The 23,832-nt window shown below is 44.3% G+C and overlaps 1 protein-coding gene across 4 annotated transcripts; it reads left to right on the top strand.

Moving 5' to 3' along the window:
* The first annotated feature begins 1,226 nt into the window (after nt 1–1,226).
* On the top strand, nt 1,227–22,640 carry GIN1 (gypsy retrotransposon integrase 1). 4 transcript variants are annotated; one of them, XM_045020393.1, is made up of 9 exons: nt 1,227–1,444; nt 2,236–2,369; nt 8,832–8,977; nt 9,792–9,985; nt 11,820–12,125; nt 13,420–13,608; nt 13,714–13,890; nt 14,088–14,376; nt 19,915–22,640. In XM_045020393.1, the coding sequence occupies exons 3-9, from the start codon at nt 8,839–8,841 to the stop codon at nt 20,196–20,198; spliced, it is 1,578 nt and encodes a 525-aa protein (XP_044876328.1). In that variant the 5' UTR covers nt 1,227–1,444; nt 2,236–2,369; nt 8,832–8,838; the 3' UTR covers nt 20,199–22,640. The 4 variants fall into 4 exon arrangements, with proteins under 4 accessions (XP_044876328.1, XP_044876326.1, XP_044876329.1 ...); XM_045020391.1 differs by lacking the exon at nt 2,236–2,369 and having other exon boundaries at nt 1,228–1,444; nt 19,915–22,639; XM_045020394.1 differs by lacking the exons at nt 1,227–1,444; nt 2,236–2,369 and adding an exon at nt 1,592–1,696.
* The last annotated feature ends 1,192 nt before the right edge of the window (nt 22,641–23,832 follow it).

Below are 23,832 nucleotides of genomic sequence, written 5' to 3'. Positions count from 1 at the left end.
CAGTGGTACAACAGCAGTGCCAGGGCTGTGACTCTGTAGGACAGATATACCTGGAGTCAGCTGACTTCAAAGCAGGTGAAAGCTGGATATCAAACCTAACAATTATGCCCACCATGTTTTAAAGGAAATATGTTTAATTTGCTAGATGATGGACAGCATCCACGTGTTTGGGAAATGCTGAAGAGTTCTGAAAAGCAAATGGAAAACCAGTTTCTTTGAAATAAAACATTAGGATTGCATCCAACTTATCTGATTGAATAGTTGGAGAAAATCACCTGGTGGCCCAAGACTCTTTATTAGTCTAATTTTATTTCTTATAAGTTCAACTAAGATTTTGTAAGAACATTCATGCAATAGCCTTTAAAGTTGTTTTTTTCCTATGGAAAAAAGAGGGTTTCAGTTTGTAAACCTGTGCATCACCCTAGTTATCATTTCACTGCCCTCAGGCTGACTCTACACTTAAGGAATAAGGAGTGTGACATTTTGTGACTGCTCATGTTTATGGAACAAAGCCCAGCGTCACCCACCTCAAACACGCGGTTACAGTTTCAGGGGAGTTTGGTAACAGGAAAGAGTTAGTTTTGTCCTCCAGAAGTAACCTCTAGCTCCCTGGTTAAGATCAGCGTTTGGTCCCTAGGAAGCAGCCCTAGCACTGTTCACGCTACACACGCGAAGGGTGGCCGCACGGGGGGAGGGAGGGCGAGCGAGCACCCCAGTGGCTCTGGGCACCCCCTGTGCCCCCACAGCCCTCGGGAGGAAGGGCACTGCTGGCACCGGGGACGCGGCCATCTAGAGCGGGGCCCCGGTCCCTGCCGCAGGCCTGCGGGGATCGCAGCTCCGGCGCCCCCCGGCTGCGCTGCAGCACTTACAAGCGGGAAGCGCGTAGGGTGGCGCGGCCACACGCGGATGTAAACGCCCCCCGAGCCCGGGGCGGCGCCGGGACTCAACAACCCCCACCCGGAGCCCGAGGACTGACACCCAGGCGCCGCGGGGATGGGCACGGAGGCGGGGAGCGCCCCGGCCAGGTCCTTGCGCCGGGACCGGCCTGGCCGCGGGCGCGCAGCGTGGGGCAGCCCCTTCCCCGGCGGGCTCCAGCTCCCCGCGGGCCCGGGAGTGCGGAGCTGTAGCGACCTTCGCGCCACTGGGCGGGCTGCCTCCCACTGGAGAAAGGGGGACCCTGCCGCGGCCCCCGGGACGGGGTCTCCTCACCTACCCATGCCGGCTCGGGTGCCAGGGGCAGCGCGCCGCCCGAGCCCATTGAGGAACGAACAGGAGCCGCCCCGCCCCCGGGCTGGCTGGGCCCGCCCCCCGCGGGCCAACCCCCCTGGGAGTCGTCACTTCCGGGGGCGCCACATAAGTCCCTCGCGCGGAACTGCCACTTTTTCTCGCCAGGCCAGAGAAACCCGATCTCGGCCCCCTCGGGGCAGGATATCGCGATAGCCAGGTGCGTGTTTATGAATCTAATGCGTGGCTGGTTATCGCTGAACGTGCCCGACTCGTTGCGTCCTGGCAACAAGGGGGAAACTATCGCGCAGGGGGTTTGTTTCGCGCATGTGCAAATCCTCGCTGGCAAACAGAGCTTAGAAACGGCTGGTCGGGACTAAAGACCCCAGCTTGCATTGCAGTGTCGCGAGGACAACCGTTCTCGGCACATAAGGCTCCATTTTCGTCTCCATGGAGACTAAAATGTTCCAAGGTGCGGCGCCGCCTGGCCGGGGGAATCATCGGAGCGGTGCATGCTGGGAATCGTAGTCCACGTGGCTCGGAGTACTCCCGCCGGCTGGGCAGGGGCTGCTGCGGCGCCGGCGGAGAGCGGGGCTCGGCGCGCGCTTCCCCGGGGCTGAGGGAGGGACGCAGCCAGGCTCAGTCTGCAGCCTCGCCTCTCCCGCAAGCACGGGGCACAGTGAGTCCCTGCGTGAGATGGGTGGGGCTGGCCGGGGGCCCCCTTCTCCGCCCTGCCCCTGCCCCGCGGTGGGACCGCCGGGCTGCCAGGCCCTTCAGCTCCGCTCAGGGCCCTCAGCGGGGAGTTGGGATGATTGGGGTGGGGACACTCCGCTGTCCACTCAGCCGCAGGACCCGTCTCCTGGCGCCTGTGGCAGTGGGGCTCGCCCATCACTACTCCCACAGAGTAAACTTCCATGCAGAAAACCAACCAACATTTGCGGTTGCAAAGATAATCTTCTAAATGCGTAACAGCCTACACTAGGGGGGGCTCAACCTTTTTTTCGTTTACAGACCCCTTTGGAAATCTTAGACATAGTTTGCAGTCTTGCATACCTCCCCGGGGGCCATGGCCTGTCTGCCCAAGCCCACAGACAGATGGCTCCAATGGCAGCTGCTGCCGATGGATAGCTCTTGCCAACATCAAGGTGATATTAACAAGACTTTGTTCAGTTTCATGTTGCCTTGCAGCAACCTCTGGGCAGCACTGAAAAACATCTGTTTTGCATCCCCACGCCCCCCCCCAACAGTGTTAAAAGAACATCAGTGTTGCAAAATCAAGCACTCAGAAGTTAAGAAATGCCAGAATGACAGTCGCCCATGCAACCTTCATTCACATTCTTGTATATGTCCATTATCATCTTTAATTATCCAATCACAAACGTTTTCCCCATAGGACCCCTGCCTCATTCATTACACAGGATGCACTGTGCTCTGGGGAGCTGAGTCAGGGTTGTATAGTGAAGGGGCTTTTATCAGTAGGATTCCTGCTCTATTTGTTTCAGAAATTGGAAGGCACGGAAGGAAAGAACCTGTAGACTGCAGGACAAGAAAATACGATAATATGTGGTCATGTAATTAAAGACTATCAGAATGCATATGCGCAACAAGGGATAAATTAAGATTGTACCAACAACTTTAATTTGACATTTCCCAGTAATTTCCTAAACTTTTCAGTGCTTGACTTTTCATTGACATTGTTTTAATTTTGGGATGTAAATTCTTAATTGTTTAAAAACTGCTGAATAAACAGAAATTCCATCTTGGAGAAACATATTAACCCCTCAACTTCACTTCATGCATTGGGCTGGATCCTAGCCTCCCCGTTCTCAGGGCTCTGTTGCTTTATACCAGCTGCCTGTGGCCCGTAAATTCTATTCTGTCAGCTGGAGAAGGAGGGGAGAGTAGATGCTGCTGATGAACCATGCCACTTGTCAGTCCTCCTAAGTAGAGGGACTCCTTAGATAGCTGGTTAAGGGCTGCTTTGTACCACTGGAATAGCAGAAAGTAGCGGGAATAGATTAAAAAATCTGGCCCAATATAAGATCACTTGATCATTGCCTGTTAGATTCACTCCCTCTGGGGCACCTGGCATTGGCCACTGTTGGTAGACAGATACTGGGCTAGATGGACCTTTGGTCTGACCCGGTACGGCCTTTCTTATGTTCTTATGTTCTTAAGCAGTAATATCTGATGAGTTGCAAGACACTTCCTGTTCTTTCCTTCTATTGTTTGTCATGTTCACTTGTTGAGACATTAATGAAATTATAAACTGTCTGGGTGAATCCAGACTTGGAAAAGCTGTCATGATGGAGGTGGGTGTTTCCCCACAACCTGCTCACTTGAGTTAGGACTATAATTGCCTCATCCATGCTATGATTTTGACATGTGCTACCTAACAAGTGGTTTAAAAAAGCCCACCTTTTCTAGTTACTCCAGAGGGAATTCTGTGACAAAAAAATTAAAGATTCTGTGTCTCCCCCCCCTAAATATTCTACACACAATATTTTAAAATTCTGCAAAATTTTATTTGTCAACAAATAAATGCGGAGGTGCCACATGGCACATGGCGGAGGTGACACAGACTTGGCAGTGAGACTGCGCCCAAACCTGACACAGTGCAGGGGCCAGGCCTGCCCCAGCGGTCTGTGTCCTAAGGGGGGGGGGGGGCTGCAGGGTGATCTCTGACCTACATACAGTCAGTGGCCTGTGCTCCCCACTGCCATGCTGGAATTTAAATTATTGACAAATAAAATTTGCAGAATTTTAAAATCATGCTCAGAATTTTTATTTTTTTGGTGCAGAATTTTTTGGTACAGAATTCCCTCAGGAGTAGGAGGTGAAGCAACTCACTAGGGTAAGCAGCCCCATGCCAGGCGCACCAAGTGTGAGCAGGGAGGATCCAAGTGTGGAGGGGCTTAGTGTGGCGGGTCCAGGTGTGGGATGAGAGGGTTCTGTGTGGGGCAATTTGGGTGTGGACTGCTCAGTGGGGGGGGCGGGCCGGGGGGGGCAATGGGACACTGCACGGGGTCCAGGTGAAGGTTATTGGGGCTCAGCAGAGGGGGCTGAGTGTGGGGTGATGGGGCTCAGCAGGAGGGTACTGGGGAAGTGGGGCTTAGCAGAGTGTGGGTCCAGATGCAGCTGGTTGGAGTTCAGTGGGATGGGGGTTTGGACATGGGGGAGCTCATGGGGTGGTCCAGGTGCATAGGGAGTGGGGCTCATCAGGGTGGGGTTTAGGTTGGGGGACTCAGCGGGGTGTGGCTTGGGTACATGGGTGGGTGGTCTGGATGCAGGAGGGGTGGGGTTGATGGGGGGAGGGGCTTGGTGGGGGTCCAGATGCAGGGGGGGGTTGAGGCTGGGGGAGGGGTCTGGGGGGATCCAGTTGCACAAGAGTTGGGCAGATGGGAGAGCAGCTCCCCATACAGATCTCTCTCCCTCTGCAGTTGAGGAGTGATGGGGGCAGGAAACAGGGGAGGTGTAGAACCGGGGGAAGTTTCTGGAGGTGGGTCAGACCCGGCCACTCAGTGCAGGGGAATTGTACTCTTCACCCAGCCCAGCCAGGACTAGCAGATGAGTCTGGTGCAGGGTACGAGCCACTGGCTGGGAAGGGCTGGGTGCAGGGGGTGAGACTCAATGGGGTGGAGGTTTGCGGGGGGTCTGGGTATGGGGGGGTCTAGATGCAAGGGGTTGGGTGGACAGGGCATGGGTCTGATCTGGCACCGGCCAGGGTGTCCCCAGCCCTGCAGCGATTTACCTCTCTGCGAGATGCTCCAGGTGCCTGAAACGATATGCCCACGCTGCTGGGGAGGGGCACATGATGGCTCTTGCAGCTTCCTTTTGCTTCCATGTCAGAAAGACATCTAATTTGGTGTGAAGAAAAGCACACAGTAACTAAATACTAAAACTGTAACAATCCATAGGGACATAGGAAATTCTTAGTGTCCAGGAAGGAAGCTTATTTAGTTTTTTCTAGCAAAGCACTTAAGTACATGTTTAAGCATTTGCTGTAGTGTTTGTTGAGTTAGCCATCGTACTTGTAGTCTACAATATAATCTACTTATCAGCCCTCTTTTTCAAACTAATATAGTTGCTACCATTGCTGGAGATGAGTAAAGACTTCTCACTTAACCAAAACAAAAGCCGTTTTCCTGCACAGGAAGACATAGGAGCAATTCTAAATATGTGATTTCATGCTATTCTAACAAATACTGTATGTTATGTGAAAAACATTCACTGTTTCCAGTGACTTGATGTATGAGGTACTTAGAAAACTTATTACATTTAATACAGCTTAGATTTTTAATGCTGTTGTTCCAGCATGTCTGATCTTATAGCAATAGTATAACTGAAAATTGGAAATATTAATGTTGATTATTTATTTATTTTACATAAGTTAAAACAATCTCATTGCTGTGTAGTCCATCCCTCCTCTCCCCATCCACTTCCTGCTGTTTGTTATCCCATATATACTACTTCCACCAGTTGAGTCGGACCAGCCTCTGGGTTGCTCCAATTTATGCTGGCAGTTTACACTTATCCTGGCTCCCAAAGAGCCACTCTGTCAGCCAGGATCACCAGAGCACATTGTGTTCAGGCCCCACTCCTGATATAGCCCTTCCCCATCAGATGTCCTCTATGCTGGAGGACCGGGATCAGCTGATATAAGCTCCAGATCTATAGTACCTGAGGAGTCTCCCCGGCCTTACAGCTGTAGTAAGCCCCCTTTGTGTTTCTGCAGTATTACAAATGGAACTTATATGTACATGAAAGTCTGGCCCATGATGTCCAAAATTAGACATTCTATGGGGTAAAGACCTTGTCTTTCTGTTGACCTGTGAAGCACAATTTTAGGTTCCTTAAAAATAACAAAACAAAACTTAGACCTGCTGTGTGTTGTTGATATTTATGAAATCTCATTAATGGCAAACACATGACATTTCATTTTTTTTCTGGAGGGGGAATATACTGCATATTCATGGATACTTAATAATTGTAGAGCTTTTTCCCTCCCAAGAGTTTAACAAGGAAGATATAAACAGTAAGCTGAAAACAAATACCCACTGATTTACATTTTTAGTGTTCAAATAGAAACATTAATGAGACCATATAAGACAGAATGGATCATTTCCAAAGTGACTAGATAGTTCCTCTTAATCATTTGTCTCTTGTCAGACATAGTATGGAAACTAAAATTCTGATTACGTGCTCGGTCACACTGTGTATCTTGTGATGCAGTGCAAGGATGAGTGGGGAAATTGCTTACACACCAAGAATAATTTCCTAATTACAATAAGAAATGATATATAGATAGATAGATAGATAGCATGTCAGTCTGTTATGGCCTGATCTTGCTCCCATTGAAGACAACGGAGCAGAATCAAACTGTAAAAATTTAAACTCTTGCTTATAAATGCTGTATCAGATTTTTTTTAAAATGGACTACTGGAAAAATCCATGCAACTTGCATGGATTTTTGTCGTTCACCTGTCATTTATTGGGAATTATTCTGAAGCTACTAATGTTAGACCTAAGCTTTTCCTGTACTAATGACATATTCTATTAGTGGCATTTCAGTTTATTACCATGAACCGAGGAAAGTCAACACATGGGTGGGGAAGTAATTGTTACCTGTCGTGCAAAGTCTGATTTCAAAATCTAATTTGCCTGACAGATTAATGAGCAAGACAAGCTTTTGTGGTCATCTCTATTCTGGGAGTTGTTTTTGTCCATTTTTTCCACCAAGATGCTGTCTGTCTGGGTAGATAATTATATGATCCCCAACCATAGTATTTAAGAACCTTATTAAGTATTTAAAAATAGAAATAGCAATCTCTCTCTATGATTTGATTGTCTTTCTACGGGATGTGATGGAAGCCCCATTGCTTGGATCTTTTACAATATAATTGACTAAACAACATCAGCTATAGACAGAGGGATTGACTAGGTGATGTGATAGGTGTTGTGTATGTTTTACATCTGAGTAAAGGACGAGATAACAAATGATGTAGCATGATGGCCATAAATATGGAGTAAGGGAATGTAATGTTTAGCACAGGGGTCTGCAACCTTTCAGAAGTGGTGTGCTGAGTCTTCATTTATTCACTATAATTTAAGGTTTCGCATGCCAGTAATACATTTTAACATTTTCAGAAGGTCTCTTTCTATAAGTCTATAACATATAACTAAACTATTGTTGTATGTAAAGTAAATAAGGGTTTTAAAATGTTTAAGAAGCTTCATTTAAAGTTAAATTAAAATGCAGAGCCCCCCAGACCAGTGGCCAGGACCCAGGCAGTGTGAGTGCCACTGAAAATCAGCTCACATGCCACTTTGGCACATGTGCCATAAGTTACCTACCCCTGGTTTAGCATAACAATTAATATGGCCAGATATTTACACATGAGAAAATCACTAAGACAAAAATTATATTGAAGTGTTTAGACTACGTAAAGTTTGTTTGGGCAATATATTTACAGAAAACTTTCTATGTTGTGATTTCAGGAATTTGTCAATGTACAATTTATGAATTCCACTTCGATTTTATAACCTATCTGTGGCTGTCTTTTACTTTATTCTTACCACAGACTCCTTGCACTACAGGGCAGCAGGGTGGCGCTGGGGTCTGTCTGTGACGAGGTCAATCGTTAAAGATCATCAGCATCTGAGTAGAAATTGCCTGGGTGGAAAAAAGAGTAACTGTATCCTAGATAAAACCAGTTTTCTCCAACTTCTCTGCACAGTACTAGGGTTTGAAGGAATTGCCTTTTCTCAGGAGAGGGAACAAAGTGATGCGGCATTGGTATCGCTCTTTAAAAATACAGCAACTAGGTGGTTTAGTTAGAGAGACAAAAGATGCAGCAGGAGAGAAACAAAGGGACAAGTCTTTTGGAAGAGGAGGGACTTGGACTGTAAAACCAGCCAAGGCTGAAAGAAATTGACTGCGGGAAATAGAAAGAGTCTATAATTCAGAGGAGAAGCCATGAGCTGCAGTAGGGGTTGTCCATGAGGACTCTGACCAAACCCCAAAGAATGCTTGAGTTGGGAGGAAACTGAAGCAGGGAAGCACATATAGGTGTTTTATTGTTTTTACCTACATCTCCATATCTCTTGTGCTGCCTAAAGTAGAAAGTCACTGTTTTTAGAAATCCCTTTTGCAAAGCCGCTGTCTGTTTGCTTCAACTTTCACATATCTCTGAAGAGAGAAACTATAAACCAAAGGGCCCACGAGGTTGGAGCTCTAGGAGAGGGTGTGCTTAGGCAACTGGGGAGTCTGGGAGAGCTAGCACTAGTCTCAAGGCCTACGCAGATGGACTGCAGTGTCTTAGGTCTCAGGAGGGGGTGCTACAAAGAGACTCTGCACCCTGAGAGTCATCCTACAAACCCAGAGCCAGAGGCCATACCTGGACCATTTTCAGATTCAGGAAAGCATAAAAGCACACGGGTCCAGCATGTGGAACCCAAACACAAGAACGTGGTGAGGAAAGGGGACAGTCAGACATTATGTGTAGAATTGATATTCAAACATAAGGGAATGAAGGGGCTACAAGGGATCTAGTAACGGTTGGAGCAACTGTCACTGCAATACACTGTAAAATATTTGTGCATTTTAGGCAAACAATGGTTCGTAGCGGAAAGAATGGTGGGCTCCATCTGAAACAAATCTCCTATTACAAACGAACAGGAGAATATCATCCAACTACGTTAGCAAGTGAGAGAAGTGGAATAAGAAGAGCAGCCAAAAAATTTCTTTTCAAAGGTTAGAAATATTTTCTCTCTTGGGAAATCCATTACTTCTGGTTTCCTTCAGGTGAAGACTTGCTCATAGCACATTGAGAACAGTATCTGATTTTTTTTTATTTTTTTTTTTTTTGGTACTTGCTTTATAAAATAAAACTCATCTGTCTATCCCAGGTTAGCATATACATGAACATTCTCAAAAACAGAAAATCTGTCCCCTTTGGCCTCTTTATCTGCATGTTTAATTATATTTAAAGGATATGGAGATCCATCTAATAATTAAAGCCCATTTTAGCTACTAGTGAAATCTGTAGCTATTGGGGGACCATGACTCAAGGAAACTCAAAATGTAAACCCTCAATTTTAACTCCTGACAAGGAGCATTTGGTTTACCACAATAGTTAGGGTTGGAGGGAGTGGCATAGAGCCGATGGGAGATTGGCTCCCAAGGTGCTCATGTGGGAAATGGAGGGATGTGCAAAAAGCCCCTGGTGTGTGCAATGACCTCTGCCAACAGAAACTGTGAAGCATGTGACCCTCTTAGTCTTAATAGATTATGCTTCAGAGAGACTTCATGGGGGAATGCAATCTCTCTTGTGCTCCTGTGGCGATAAGTAAGGGTGCATTGCCCTGTATTCAGAGTTAATGGAGTACTGCAGTAAATAAATATTCCACACAAAAGCTAGATTTGGTATGTAATTGTACACAGCTGAAAATGGTGAATAATATGAGTTTAATAAAATGCATAACCAAGTATATCCAATAGTTTAATAGACTTCTGTGATCGTTCTGTCTTGATGACACATAATCTGTAATATTTTTTTTCCTTCCAGAAAATAAGTTGTTCTATGTGGGAAAAGACAGGAAACAGATGCGTTTGGTAATTGTTTCAGATGAGGAGAAGAAGAGAGTGCTACACAAATGCCATGAAAGTGCTGCAGGTGCTCATCATGGAATATCAAGGACTCTGACTCTGGTGGAGTCTAGTTACTACTGGACTTCCATAACCAATGACGTCAAACAGTGGGTATGAGTCATAACTACAGGATATCTTTATCTGATCTTTGTAATAAGCTTAATTGAGATAGTGCTGATTACTTTGTATAATTCTTTTACAAGACTTATATCTTTTGCTTCACTTTAACTCAAATAGCTGAACAGATATTTTGCTCATACTTAAAAATAAAAAAGTGTGTGTGACGGGTGTATGAGCATGTTTGTGCTAAAAGTAAACCCTACGTTACTTAAGAACATGTTTCTCATTAAAAGCCAGTGGGACTTAAGATCTGTAGGTACTTTCGAAAAAACACCTAAGTCCCATTGGCTTCTATGAGATTTGTGTTTTTAAGTCACTTGGGGGCTTTTGAAAATTCCTCCTCAAATTGCTATTGGGCTGATACCTAGCTTCAGTTCAGAAAGAGAGACTCTTTTCAGTATTATGAGTGAATGAAAATGTGGTGTTAGAAAAACTAAGTTTGTGGGCTAGATCATTGGGACTAAACTTCCAATGCTCTGTGTAGCTTGGGGCCCTGAGTAGCTCTAAGACTCTGATTCAGCAAAGCACATGAACTTATTTAGATTTTTAAATTATTTTTAAAGTTACAGTGTTAGTCAGACAAAGTCAGAACTACAAGTTTAAGATCCCAATAGGATCAGTGTTTACATATGTGCAAGGTGGCCAAGTAGTATTTTCTGTTTCTCCTTTTCTTGTTAACAGTGTAGCTTAATGTATAGCACAATGGTGCATTGTAGGCACAGCGTGTACTAAGTGATGGTGAGGGGTTGTGCTCCCTCAGTGAGAGCACCAGGAAGCATTCAGACTCAGGGAGGCAGAATATGTGTAGGTGTTGATAGATACATAGAGGCTGCAAGACCACTGTTAACCCCCTTTATGGGATACAGCTTACTATCCCGCACCACCCACACTCTGCCAGAATGGCTGGTCAGAGCATGGGAAGGACTGAAATTGTGGCTGTGCCAATCTTTATCTCCTTTTGGGCATTAGGGGTACATGGGGGAGTTTCTTATGAGGGACACCCAATTGGAAATCTTCTTGCACCCCTTATCACACAAATACATAGATTGTGTACCCACAGAATCTAGTCCTGAGACATAAAATGTATATACAGATGTACATATACATGTTGTTCAGTGTTGCCAGATTATTGTTGCTCTTGCAGTCAGCTACATTTCTTTATACTTGTGATCATCTATCTAACTTTTATGTTAAATGAAAACAGTTCTTTGCATTTGGTTTAGATAGATAGATATAAGATGAGATCCTGCTAAGCAGATAAATCTGGTCTGTGCAGTGCTATGCCAGATTCTGCCTATATAACCTGTGCACCTAGCCAAAGGAAAATGACCTTAGTGCAAGGGACCTTCTGGTGGCATAAGGCCAGCATAACTTGTCCTATGCACATCACCTCCCTTCTACCAAAGGAGGAAGCTTGACTGGAGCAAAGGGGACATGACCAGGGGTTCCCTACCTGCTGCTGATGCCCAGCTGCTGTATTAATCAAAGATAGTGAAGGCTGCTTTAATTTATACTGTGGGTCTAGAACAGCACGCTGAGTCCCAGGATCAGTGGTATTCCAAGTTGAGCTGTAAATTATTTTCATACAACTACCTCCAACCTGTGCTATGTTGTGTGTTTGTATTTGATTTTGCTATAGCTGAATATCTGTCTCAAATGTTTAATAGTATAAAGAAATGTAAAATGAATGGGATTAGTGTAGAATGACTGAGATGCCCTAATCTCCAGCTCTCGTTGGAATGATAATATTTAAATGTTTATTCTAGTGACATGCCTTCAGCAGACACTTGTTAGTAATGTCCCTCTATTCTTGTTTCTGACCCAGGTGTATGCTTGCCAGCATTGCCAGGTGGCAAAGAATACAGCCATCATAGTACCCAAATTACACCCTATCAAAGTAGAGGATCCATGGACTGCAGTCACAATAGACCTAATGGGACCGTTTAATACCACCCGCAGAAACCATATGTATGTCATAATGATGACAGACTTGTTCACAAAATGGGTGGTGGTTCTGCCACTACAAGACACTTCAGCAGTAGAAATTGCTAAGGCAATTGTCAGTGTGTTTTTCTCGTATGGACCACTTAAAAAAATGATTATTGATCAAGCAGAAGAGTTTGTTCATCAGGTAAGAGAAGTCAGCCCTAAAAAGACTTTATTTTAGAGAAGATGGTATGTTTGATTACCATACCCTTGTATTTTAGACAATCTGAGAGGCTTAGGTGCCAAATTTACAGTGACTTGTTTATGAAAACTGGTGTGTTGCATTTACCTTTGAGGAGTTGAGGCCATTGACTTTGCTTTCATGATTCAGGGCCTGGTCTAAGCTATCTGAGGGTGGGCACTAATTTATAATGCCTTAGATGCCTTAGTCCAGGGATCAGCAACCTTTGGCCCGTGGCCTGCCAGGGTAAGCACCCTGGCAGGCCGGGCCGGTTTACCTGCCACATCTGCAGGTTTGGCTGCTCACAGCTCCCACTGGCCCCAATTCGCTGCTCCAGGCCAATGGGGGCGGCCGAAAGAGGCGGCCAGCACATCCATCAGCCCGCGCCACTTCCCACAACCCCCATTGGCCTGGAGTGGCAAACCGCGGCCAGTGGGAGCTGCGATTGGCCGAACCTGCGGACGTAGCAGGTAAACAAACTGGCCTGGCCCACCAGAGTGCTTACCCTGGCGGGCCGCGGGCCAAAGGTTGCTGATCTCTGCCTTAGTCTTAGATATTTTTCCAGAACGCTCCTTTCTGATCACTGAAAATTAAAGGATAAAACAACATTTACTCAAGACATATCAAAAAGTCAAAGTATTTTCTCTATCTTGTATAGACATAAATGTATTTTTATTAGTAAAAGTTCTGTGAAGGAGTAATGGCAGTGACATATAGAAGACAATCATGCTTCAAGCATAACTGTCTCTACCTCATGAGAGAAGGTTCTGTTCTTTCCTTTATTATTTGTAGTGTTGTAGTATCCCAGTCTTTGATCAGGACCCCTGTGTGCTAGGCACTGTACAAACACAGACGGTCCTTGCCTGTGGAGCTTACATTCTGTGTAGTCTCCTTAGTATTAGTGTATATTACAGTGGGAATCCAATCTGTGGCATGAAGATCACTTGTGTCTATCAATGGTGACTCTGCTAAATTTGTACTTGCTTATACATTGAAAATATTTCACGACCCACACCCTGTGCTTTTAAAATTAGGTTTAGAACTCAGCAGTTCCTGGATCCCATACCCATGCCCATTCCTTCAGACCACACTATTTAAATTGGAACTTGCATGTAGACGGGTGTATATAAGGCAATCTTTTCTGTCACCCATATATGGTGGTAGGAAAGAGTAGAAACTGTATTGAGTACATAATATTTACTGCAGTGTAATACAAGCAGTGATTGTTCCTGTGCATTGTATGTTTTTGTCTTTAAAGATCAACAGAGAACTATTTGAGCTCTTTGGAATGAAACAAATAGTATTGTCCTATCCTCAGACAGATGACACAAATGAAAGAACATGCAAGACAATCAAGCCTTTCCTGAACAAATACTGCGCAGACCACCCCAATGACTGGGATGATAATTTATCTGCCATTGCATATGCTTTTAACTTGACTCCCATGGTATGTGTACATTATGTCTCTCTTGTTGGGAGTTGACTGACATTGTTATGCAAGTACCCACTAAGACAAGTACTAAGTTTGCCTGTGTTCTCCCCCTATAAATAGGAGCCAGTCCAAAACACACCATATTTCCAAATGTTTAATCGTAACCCTTATGTGTCTGAGACGTCAAATGTACTGCAGGAAGCACAAGAGGATAATAAATGTATGTTTGCCAAAATCCTTGAAGCAATTAAACAGGCTGATCGAGTATTGGAGGAAAGGAAAGCTACAAAATGCCAGGTAAATACCTAATACTAAAGTGTTACGGTGAACATATTTGAAATATTTAGAAAAAATTAATGAGTCATGCATGACGAAAGATCTTTGAATAACACTTCTGTATGCTTCATGGTAAACTCTGTATTCAATCAATGTTATGAAAACATGCGGTTCCTCTCAGGAAAACAAGCTATAATTCATGTTATTTCTCCATGTAGATTGAGAAAAATAGGATTGATGAACAGCAAACTGGAAACAAGGTCAATATTAAAAGGAAACCAAAGCAAATAAATCCATTTCATCTTAAAGTTGGACATGAAGTGCTTAGACAAAGGAAAAACTGGTGGAAAGATGGCCGTTTCCAGTCAGAGTGGGTTGGTCCCTGTATTATAGACTACATCACAGATAATGGATGTGCAATACTAAGAGATACCACAGGATCCAGACTAAAAAGACCCATCAAAATGTCTCACCTTAAACCATACATAAGAAGATCCAATGGACAAGGTAAATCTGTTACTTCTCTAATTCCACTTGCTTTAGTGTCATAGGGTATATTATTGAGCAAGAGGGAATCTTAGCAAATGTATCAGTGTTAATTACAAAGACCTTATACAGTAGTCCATGCAGTCCGTGCATTTTCAACAAAGAAGATTCTGGGCTGGGAACAGCATTAAGGAATCATGTTTAAACTCTTCTCCTGTTTGAAACCAGTTCAGCGTGATTTGGCCGTAATCACACTAACTGGTAAACACATTAAAAGCAGATCTAGGTTGAACTACGTTTAAAGATTATTTCTTAACTTTGTTCTTGTCCCAATGAAGACAGGAGCAAAACTACTGAGATTTTGCATTTATTTGTTCATGGAAAAAAGGGGGTAAACTATTTATCTATTTCACACATCTGGAATTTTGGATCATTCTCAGTAATCTAGAGAGAACAAACAGCTGAATGTTACAAATTCTGTAAAAAGCACCTATAATATAAAAAGTCCATGTATAAAGGTGTGGGCAGTCCCTCTGTGTCCCCTAGTGACCCTGCAGTGTGGTGCTGCTGCAGGTGTGGCCTCCCTTAATTAACTTCCCCTAACTGGGGTGGCAATAGCCATGGGTCGGGAGGAGAAGCCAACACACACTAATAAATAAATAACATGTTTTCTTTTTAATAAGGCTCTAGCACAGGACCAAGTACCATACCAGCTGATAAAATTCTCACCTCAGGCCCTAGGTTCAGAACTCCCAAACATAACCCCAAGACTAAATCAGGCTTGGCTGGACTTCTGGAGCCAGAAAGAAACCACTGCCCGCAGCACACGTGGCTTCTACTTCCCCTTTCTCTCTCAGCTTCCTCTTCCCTTCCTATTTATATATAGCCCAGCCACAGGGCAGAGACTCCTTGACTACCCTGTTAGTCTATCCTTAAAAAGTAGTTACCATCTCAGTGGACTGTTTCTGATCGGGTATGTTTCAACCTGTAGTGTACAGGGGAGAATGCTTTTAGTTATATTGCTAATTATTAAGGATGTGAGCCACAAGGTACCTAGATGCCAAATTCCTATTTTAGGCACCACTGCAATCTATGAAACTCCTGCTTGGCTGCCACCTAACCTTGAAGATGCCTAAAGTCACTCATCACCTAAGTTTCTCCTGTCTGAGCATGTGCACTACTACCTCACTATAGGGGCAGGATGCCTATCTCCCATCTAAGCCCCAGAGTGATTCACGAAGTAGGAGAGTCATCTGGCCCACCTAAGTTGCAGGCAGGCCCAATCTGGTAGATAGCCTCTGAGCACACCTACTGGCTAGCGACCCTCAGGTGAATTCACACAAAATAGCCCTTTTAACCTCCCTTTATAACCTTTAGCCTAACTAGTGGGTAGAGTACACACGCAGGATATGGGAGACCTCCAGTTGAAGTCCAGCCTCCCCACTAGGCTAGGGAATATTCCGATATGGATCTCCCTCATTTCCCCTATTGCAATTGTTCCACCTTTAATTACATAATTGAAGAGTAAAATATTAATTGGGTCAGGAAAGTGAGAATTACTGGCTGTAAAGCCTAGCAGTGCAGGCACTATGATGCTTCTTCCCCTCAGAAGGAAGGGGGAATTGAAGCAGGGGTCTTGCGCATCCAGCGTGAGTGCCTTATCCACTAGGCTAAAGGTTATAAGGGAGTTCCTTCTCCCCTGCCAGTTTCTTTCAGGCCCCACATGCAGTTTAAAGTAAGGGTACGTCTATACTAGCTGCTGGATCGGTGGGTAGTAATCGATCTATTGGGGATCGATTTATTGCGTCTCGTCTAGACGTGATAAATCAATCTGCGAATCGACGCCCGAACTCCACCTCGGCAGGAAGAGTGAGCAGCGTTGACGGGGGAGCCGCGGCAGTCGACTTGCTGCCGTGAGGACGGCCAGGTAAGTCGAACTAAGATACACAACTATTCGCGTAGCTGAAGTTGAAGTATCTTAGCTTGATTTCCCGCCCCCGCAGTGTAGACCCGCCCTCAGATCAGCCTGCCTGGTTCATGGATTGATTGTTAAGCAGATAGGTGGATCTGTACAGCCCAGAGTTAGATGCCTATTTCCAAAAGAAGGGCAGGACTTAGCGCACACATTTTGTGAGAATCTCCCATTGGTAGTTTAAGGTGGCTGCCCACCTAGTGTGCTGGCTTTTGTGGAGCCCATTCTTAGGTACCTATTTCTCCTCACTTACTGTATGGGGAGACGAGGCACCTCAACTCAGGCTTTGCAAATTGCAGTGTTCCTGTGACTTCTCTAGGCACCATACTACTCAGTGTTACAACCCCTAAGTCCCCTTCATGGATCTGCGCCTAAAATGTTATACTTAGGGAGAGAGTTACTGGAAGTGCCCCTACTCATCTCCAGTCTATTTCTACTGCTTCTGTGACATCTTGAGCTGCATTGTCCTTACAGTGTAATCTGTAATCGGATAACAGTGGCCATTTCTGTTTCTAGTGCTGAGTCACTTAACACAATCTTTGGAAACTATTGAATAACTCAAGGTTCAAAGACCTTTACCACAGAACATAACTACTTTTTTTTTCAGGCGGGTCTACTACATTACTGGCATACATGTGATAGTTCCCACTGTTGAAAATGCATCAAACTCATTGAGCGTTGTAGCAATACCAATGTCTTTGTAATTAACACAGCAAAGACACCTGAAACCAACTTGGAACTTCTTTCATTTCTTAGGAGAAACTGGTCATTATGCTAAATGTCAGCCTCCACTACACACAGCTACAAGAAAACTTGGCTTCTTAATCATTTTTCTCCCCAGAAGTGTGATAAAAATAACCCATATTTTCTCGTTTACTAGTTTCAGGGTTAAGAGTTACCTCTGAGTTCTGTTTAAGGCTCCTCAATCATGTGAAGATGTACTCATGTGCTTAACTTTATTCATGTGAGTAGCCCCACTGACTGAGTTCAATGGAGCTATAGTGTGAAAAGTTAACATAAGTCTTGACAGGATCAGAGCCTAATATGTTTACTATGTTCTGCGTAGACTGCATAAAAATTTAGATTTCCCCTGTTCCCAACTAGTGCTTCAGAGATTAAGGACAACAATCACAAGATAAAGGAGAAAAAGAATTAGAAATCTATTTATACAGCTAAAAAAATCCTGGACTAAATATTTACAGGCATTAAAATGGGGAGAGAGATTAACCAGGTTTTTCCAAGTAATTGACAAACTTTAACAATGAAACAATTTGGGCCATATTTTGATGCATTTCCTTATGTGGAGCAGTGAGCAATCCCAGTGATTGTTAAATTAGAGGAGCAAAATATTAGTTGACATGAGTAAGTGTATTGGAATCTGGCCTTTTATAAATAAATACAAGGAAAGAGAACTATCATCCATATGCGAACATGTACTTCCTTGACTAAGAGTTTGTCTTCACTAATGAAAAGGTGTTTTCTTACTCTGGAAAACTAAACTGTTAACTGCCTTGCTGTAAAAACATAAGGGAGAGTCCTTTAGTTTTTACTGCAAAGTAAACTAGACAAGGCGTGCATAAGCAGGGGTATAATGCTGCCACCTTGTTGCTAACACAAGGTAAACACTAAGGATTTGTTTTATCAACCAGGCAAGGTACTAACAAACTTCAACAGGACTTTAAAAATAAAGTGGAGACCTCTTTACCAAGCTGCTGCTGCATCCTCTGTAACTCTCACCCTGCCTCCTCAACTCCTCCCCCCCTTCCTGTTTCCTGGCCTTCCAGACTCCCAACAGCCAGTGCTCCCAGTTCTAATAATCACAAGCAGCATCTAAACACCACAGAATTTTACAGTTCCGTAACTATTGCAGGTTTATTATCTTGCTGTAAAAGCCCCGCCTTTTTAAGCAGTGAAGACAGTGCCTAAAAGTACAATGCTAAGATTTTCTTATCTCAGTTCTTATTCTTAGCACCTAGGAAACGGTTAGTTAGAGCCAGGACTCCTAACTTTCCAGGTTAGGACAACTGAATCCTCCACTCTAAGGCCTGGTCTACACTAGGGTGGGGGGTCGAACTAAGGTACGCGACTTCAGCTACGCGAATAGCGTAGCTGAAGTCGAACTACCTTAGTTTGAACTTCTTACCTGTCCAGATGCCGCGGGATCGAAGTCCGCGGCTCCCCCGTCGACTCCGCCACTGCCGTTCGCGGTGGTGGAGTTCCGGAGTCGACAGGAGTGCGTTCGGAGTTCGAACTATCGCATCTAGATTAGACACGATAGTTCGAACTCCGATAAGTCGAACGCTACCCGTCGACCCGGCGGTAAGTATGGACGTACCCTAAGAATCAGTCCTTAACCCATGACTAAGGCTGCAAGTTTGTTACAGATTCCATGACCTCCACAACGTTTGCAGCAGCCGGTGTGCCTGGCTCAGGGCTGGCTCTGAGGCTGCTCAGGCAGCCCCTGTGGCAGGCGCAACGGCTGCTGCTGGAGCAGTCTCGGGCCCCTGCTCCTCCCCCAGCAGCAGAGTTTGGGTGTGGGAAGGAGCAGGGAATTGGGGCACGGGATGGATTGAGGCGGGCTCTGGGCAGCACTTACCTGGGCGATTCCCTGGAAGTGGCAACTTCCCCCTTGCTCAGCTGCTAGGCAGAGGTGTGGCCAGGCAGCTCTGCATGCTGCCTCCACCAAGAGCACTGGCTTTGCAGCTCCCATTGGCCAGGAATCTTGGGATGTCGCCACTTCTGAGTATTTCTCCAGGTAAGCACTACCCAGAGCCCACCTCACCTCACCCCATGGCCCAACCCCCTGCCCTCTCTCACACCCAAACTCTGCTGCTGGGGTGGGAAGGCCCCGCCAACCCCCTCCCCCCAGCACCATTGGGGCTGCCCACTCTCCCCCTCCCCACCCCCCACAACAGCCAGGCTGCCCTCCTCCACCAACCAGCAGGGCCCCCGGGCAGCCCCCCCACAAGTTTTATTCACCAGTATTTATAGTAAGAGTCATGGACAGGTCACGGTCCATGAATTTTTGTTTACTGACCGTGACCTGTCTGTGACTTTTACTAAAAATATCCGTGACTAAAATGTAGCCTTACCCATGGCCTCTAATAACCCACCTTTACCCAAAAAAAATTCCAACCGCAATCTCCCAGGAGTTTGCAGTCTGCTATGGGAAGAGCTGGGTGAATAACAGATTTTTTCAGTTAACTGATAATTCTGAAAAAATTGTTTTGACCTAAAATGAAACATTTCCTTTCACTTTTGAGTATTTAATGGCTTTCTTAATTTTTTGTTTAGAAATTTCCTTTAATTTTTAAGAGTTTTCTTGAATGTACACTACTACGGTGGCATTATAAGCCTTATCTTAGAGGAGAGGAGACTGAAAATTTGGTGCTCATAGAAATTAAGGGCCTGAAATTCTGTCCACATTGTAAGACTGACTTCACAAAAATGTTCTAGCCATGCTATTGAAACTGCTTTGAAAATGGGTTAGCACCCAGCATCATCCTTTTTTACTCTATAATTATGTAGAATGACTTTAAATGAAGTAGAAAGGGCCACTCTAACCAAAATGTTCTTTGTTGTTGCAGACAACCATTATCTCTTACAAGGTGCAATAGTGGTTGACCATGACTACGTTGGCTTATCGGAAAGTTCGTATGGGCCATGCCCACAAGACACCATTGCCGAAGGGGAAGTAAATACCCCTGCAGCAAACAATCTGCTGTGTCCACCCTGCAAAGACAGTGAACCATCAGAATGTAAAAGTCAGTCTGAGTTTACTGAAGATCATAACGTTCTGTCAGCTAACTCAAATCCAGAGCAATGGTCTTCAAGCTGTTGGACTCTTCAAACCAAGCTAGAGGATACTTAAGTAAATAAAACCCCACAATGTTTCACTAGAAGAAATGGTCCTAAACATCTCTGGTGGAATGGAAAGGGCTTTAGTAGCTTTAAATTCCTTAGCCAAGTTTTAAATATTGAAATGTTAGATGCTTGTATTTACAACTATATATATATTTGTGAATAATATGTGTCTGGTAATTAGTTTGTATATATGCACTGACATGCTTGTTTTACAAGGAATATGGGAATAGTTTAGTAAAAACACATTTCACCACTATACAAGGGGATTTTGTCTATAAACACAGTGCAGATTAGAGTTAACAGTATGCGCCTGTCCACAGCGCGTTAGTCCTTAACCGCAAAAGTACAGCATAGCATTTCATTTTATGGCCTCTTCACTAGTCCTGTGGGTGGTTCAAGAGCTCTGAAAACTCCGGGACTGTAAGCTGAACAACCTGACCAAAGTCTGTCTCCAGCTCCAGAAAGGTGAAATGGTTCACACCGTCCTATTCTACAACTTTGTTTCCAGCTCTTTGGGGAAGTTGTGAGCTCTGCCTTTTACACCTTCTATTCTTTATTGGTGGCGCAAGACTCTACAACCACATGAAACAGCAGAGCTGCCAAAGCGCAGTGCAAGAACTGTTCTGCTTGAGAAACAAATAGCCCTACAGTGACATGGGCAGAATTTTTCCAGTTTTACTCCCAGCCCATCAAAACACTTCAGGGAAAGGAGGTTTTTAGAGTCTTTTAGGCACATTAAGGCTGCCTAAAGCACAAACAGGGACTGTCTTTGCTCATCTCCATATCATCTTCAAAGCAAATCTCAGAGATGTAGCCTCCTTGCAGCATGAGCACCACACCAACTGGTTTGTGTAGGTGTTTAGGACTGCCTGGCTGGCTGCTCAGTCTGTCCCTGTCATTGGTGATTTTTATCATGCTATCAAAGATTTTGGAACTCATGTGATTAACCATGTAGTGACAGTCCTTGGTAAATGTGTTGTGTGGTTCACTGATCTTCCAGCTCTGAATCTGCCTGCAGTCTCCCTTACCATTCTTTCTTTTCATTAAAAAAAAAAAAAACTTGCTCTAAACCTAGAAAGGGCCCTGCTCTTCCTGACATCCACACATCTTACCTTGCCTCTCTCTGAAAATTTGAGTTGAGATGAGTTGCGAGCTTGGAGGGGAGAAAAATTACCATGTGTCCATGCATAGGAGCTTTTGTACTTGTGTGCTTGCTATGGTGCACCTTTCAGAGTCCCAGAACCACACAACACCACAATGGGGCTAGATCCAGGAACCATGGAAGTAGATAATTACCACCCATTGACTTTTGGAAGTAGCCCAGGGCTGGGAGCTTTAGTCTAACCTCTTTCACTGACTGGTGTTACTTGTTTTCTGCACTTCATGACCCTTATTGTTGACCAAGGCTTCATACCTCCAGTGGTATTGCCATTAGTTCATAGTTTTGATAACAGTACTAGAAGATGCAGAAGGAGAGCTAGTTGGAAATAGTTCTTCTGCCTGAGGGAAATTTTTGATGACGTTAGTTTCAGATTTTTTTTATGGAGAATTTTGATTTTTTGGTAAAAATTGAAAACCAAAAAATTTCAGCTGCAAACCAAAATCTTCATTTTGGAAATACCCCCACAGGGCAGATGGGGAATATACATTTAGGTACCTTATACCCCCATTCTTCTCTTTGGGATGGGCTCCCTGGCCAGCCTATATCTCCCCACTTGCCTCGCTGCTATGGTACATCACTGGAAACTTGGTCTAACTGGTGAGCCTGGCCCATAGAGGAAAATGGGGGCATGAGGCACCATGCTAGCATTTCCTAATCTGATTTTTTTGGAGTTTGGCCCAAACCTTTTCAGGTGATAAATTTTTGGACAAAAAGTAGAAATAGCTGCAGCAAGCAGACATTACTCGTGAAAATTTTTTTTTGTCATAAACCCAATTTGCCACTGATAAACAGTTTTCATTGAAAATTTTCAGTCAGCCCTCATGCTTATTGAAGGCTCAGCTAGGAAGGGAACCCAGGACCAAGATTTTCAAAAGCTGCTATTGAATCTGGGTGGCTAGTGTGAGATGCCTGTAAGAGAGACTTAACTGTAAAAACTGCTGAGTGTCCTCTGGAAAATCAGATCCTGAACATGGAGGAACACAGTTTTGCCCATTAAGTGACACTGCCCGTTGAAAAGAATATACCAAACCTATGTGCTTGGCTATGCTGTCTGTAGAATAAGTCTGCTTTCCACATACCCACTTTACCAAGCACTTTTGAGACCCACAGATGACTGAGGGTTATATCATTCATTGACAAATACACAGTAGCCAGGAAACCTATATCTCAGACCCCTGCTTTAACCACCAGTTTGCACTCGTCTCCCAGAACCAAGAATAGAGTCCAGTAATCCTGATCTCCAGCATCCTACTGCTATCTAGAAAACAAATAGCATAATGCACTCTTTGGCTCTATCTTAAAACTTTTTAAAAATAAAAATTTTTTTTTAAATATAAAAATATTTTAAAAATAAAATCTTAGGAAATTCCATTATTATAAATAGGAAATAACTGTAACCTTGATTCTGCCCATGTGTATTATCATATAATCTGGAGTTATATGATCACATACTATTTTTATAGGACTCCTGTTTTGAAGTAGAGGGCCAGCTGTTCTGAACCATTGCCTGCTCCCTGTATGCCTATATTTTCCCAATTGGAATTTCACCCATCAGAGGTCAGATCTGGCAGAGCCAGCTCCTCTAACTTCATGTCCATAGCATAAGGTGCACTCTAGCAATCCCCCGCTAGAGGACAGTCTCTTGGCTTCAGGAATAAGATCAGACAGAGAACTAGGAAGCTGCCTCCTTTATTTCCCTCACCTCCCTGTGGGGTTCAGTAGAGCATCTGGCCTGGATGTTTTTCACCAGATACTAACTGGTCTTTGTGTTTGTGTAATACCTAGCCTAGTGGTGCCCTGATCCAGATTGAGGTCTCCAGGCATCAGTATAATACAAATAATTAATGAGTGCTTTCATAGTTACAGTGCCCAAAATAGAGAGCACCAAACTGACTGTGTGTTGGACAGGAAAGTAAAGGGCTGAATGCACTAAAAGGAATGAATAGAATACATGATACTAATATTTCATATTTCCTGGTAATTGCACAGTGGCAGCTACACATGAGCTCCTCAGCTCAGCTGACTAGATCCCTCTCTGGGTATATATAGTCAGGAAGATATTTAATAGTTTTAGGCAAATTAGCAAAAGGAATTAGGAATTTCTGGAGACTTGTTCAAATTTGCCATAACAGCCAGGAGCAAAATTGGAAGAAAGGCAGGAGAAAGCCTGAACCATTGCTGCAGGTAGGGTTGACAACTAGCCATGCTCAAAGAAGTATCATAGAAATACTTCATACACTTATTATAGAAAACGTTTCTACTGTTTGTGACATTCATTGAGTTCTGTCTTCCAGAAGAAAACTCAGAGCCACTATTTCATCAAGACTGACTGCCCTCTCTATTCACTGCACATGCATTTAATTTACAAGGGGACATGCCTCAACTTCCCTAGTCAATTCTTTAAAGGGTGGTTTGTGACACATTGTGGTGTTTATAACTAGAAGGGGGAAAAATGGAGCAAATATGTTCAGGGAATTGA

Source organism: Mauremys mutica, chromosome 6, assembly GCF_020497125.1.
Source record: "Mauremys mutica isolate MM-2020 ecotype Southern chromosome 6, ASM2049712v1, whole genome shotgun sequence".
NCBI lineage: Eukaryota > Metazoa > Chordata > Testudines > Geoemydidae > Mauremys > Mauremys mutica.
Note: the sequence above shows the minus strand (reverse complement) of the source record. Positions and strands in the feature narration are given on the sequence as shown.

Excerpts from the sequence above, each read along its gene's own strand:
- GIN1 (XM_045020393.1), top strand. The coding sequence starts at position 8,839 with ATGGTTCGTAGCGGAAAGAATGGTGGGCTCCATCTGAAACAAATCTCC. Across the intron at positions 9,986-11,819 it reads CCAATGACGTCAAACAGTGG|GTGTATGCTTGCCAGCATTG; the intron begins GTATGAGTCATA and ends TTTCTGACCCAG. Across the intron at positions 12,126-13,419 it reads CAGAAGAGTTTGTTCATCAG|ATCAACAGAGAACTATTTGA; the intron begins GTAAGAGAAGTC and ends TTGTCTTTAAAG.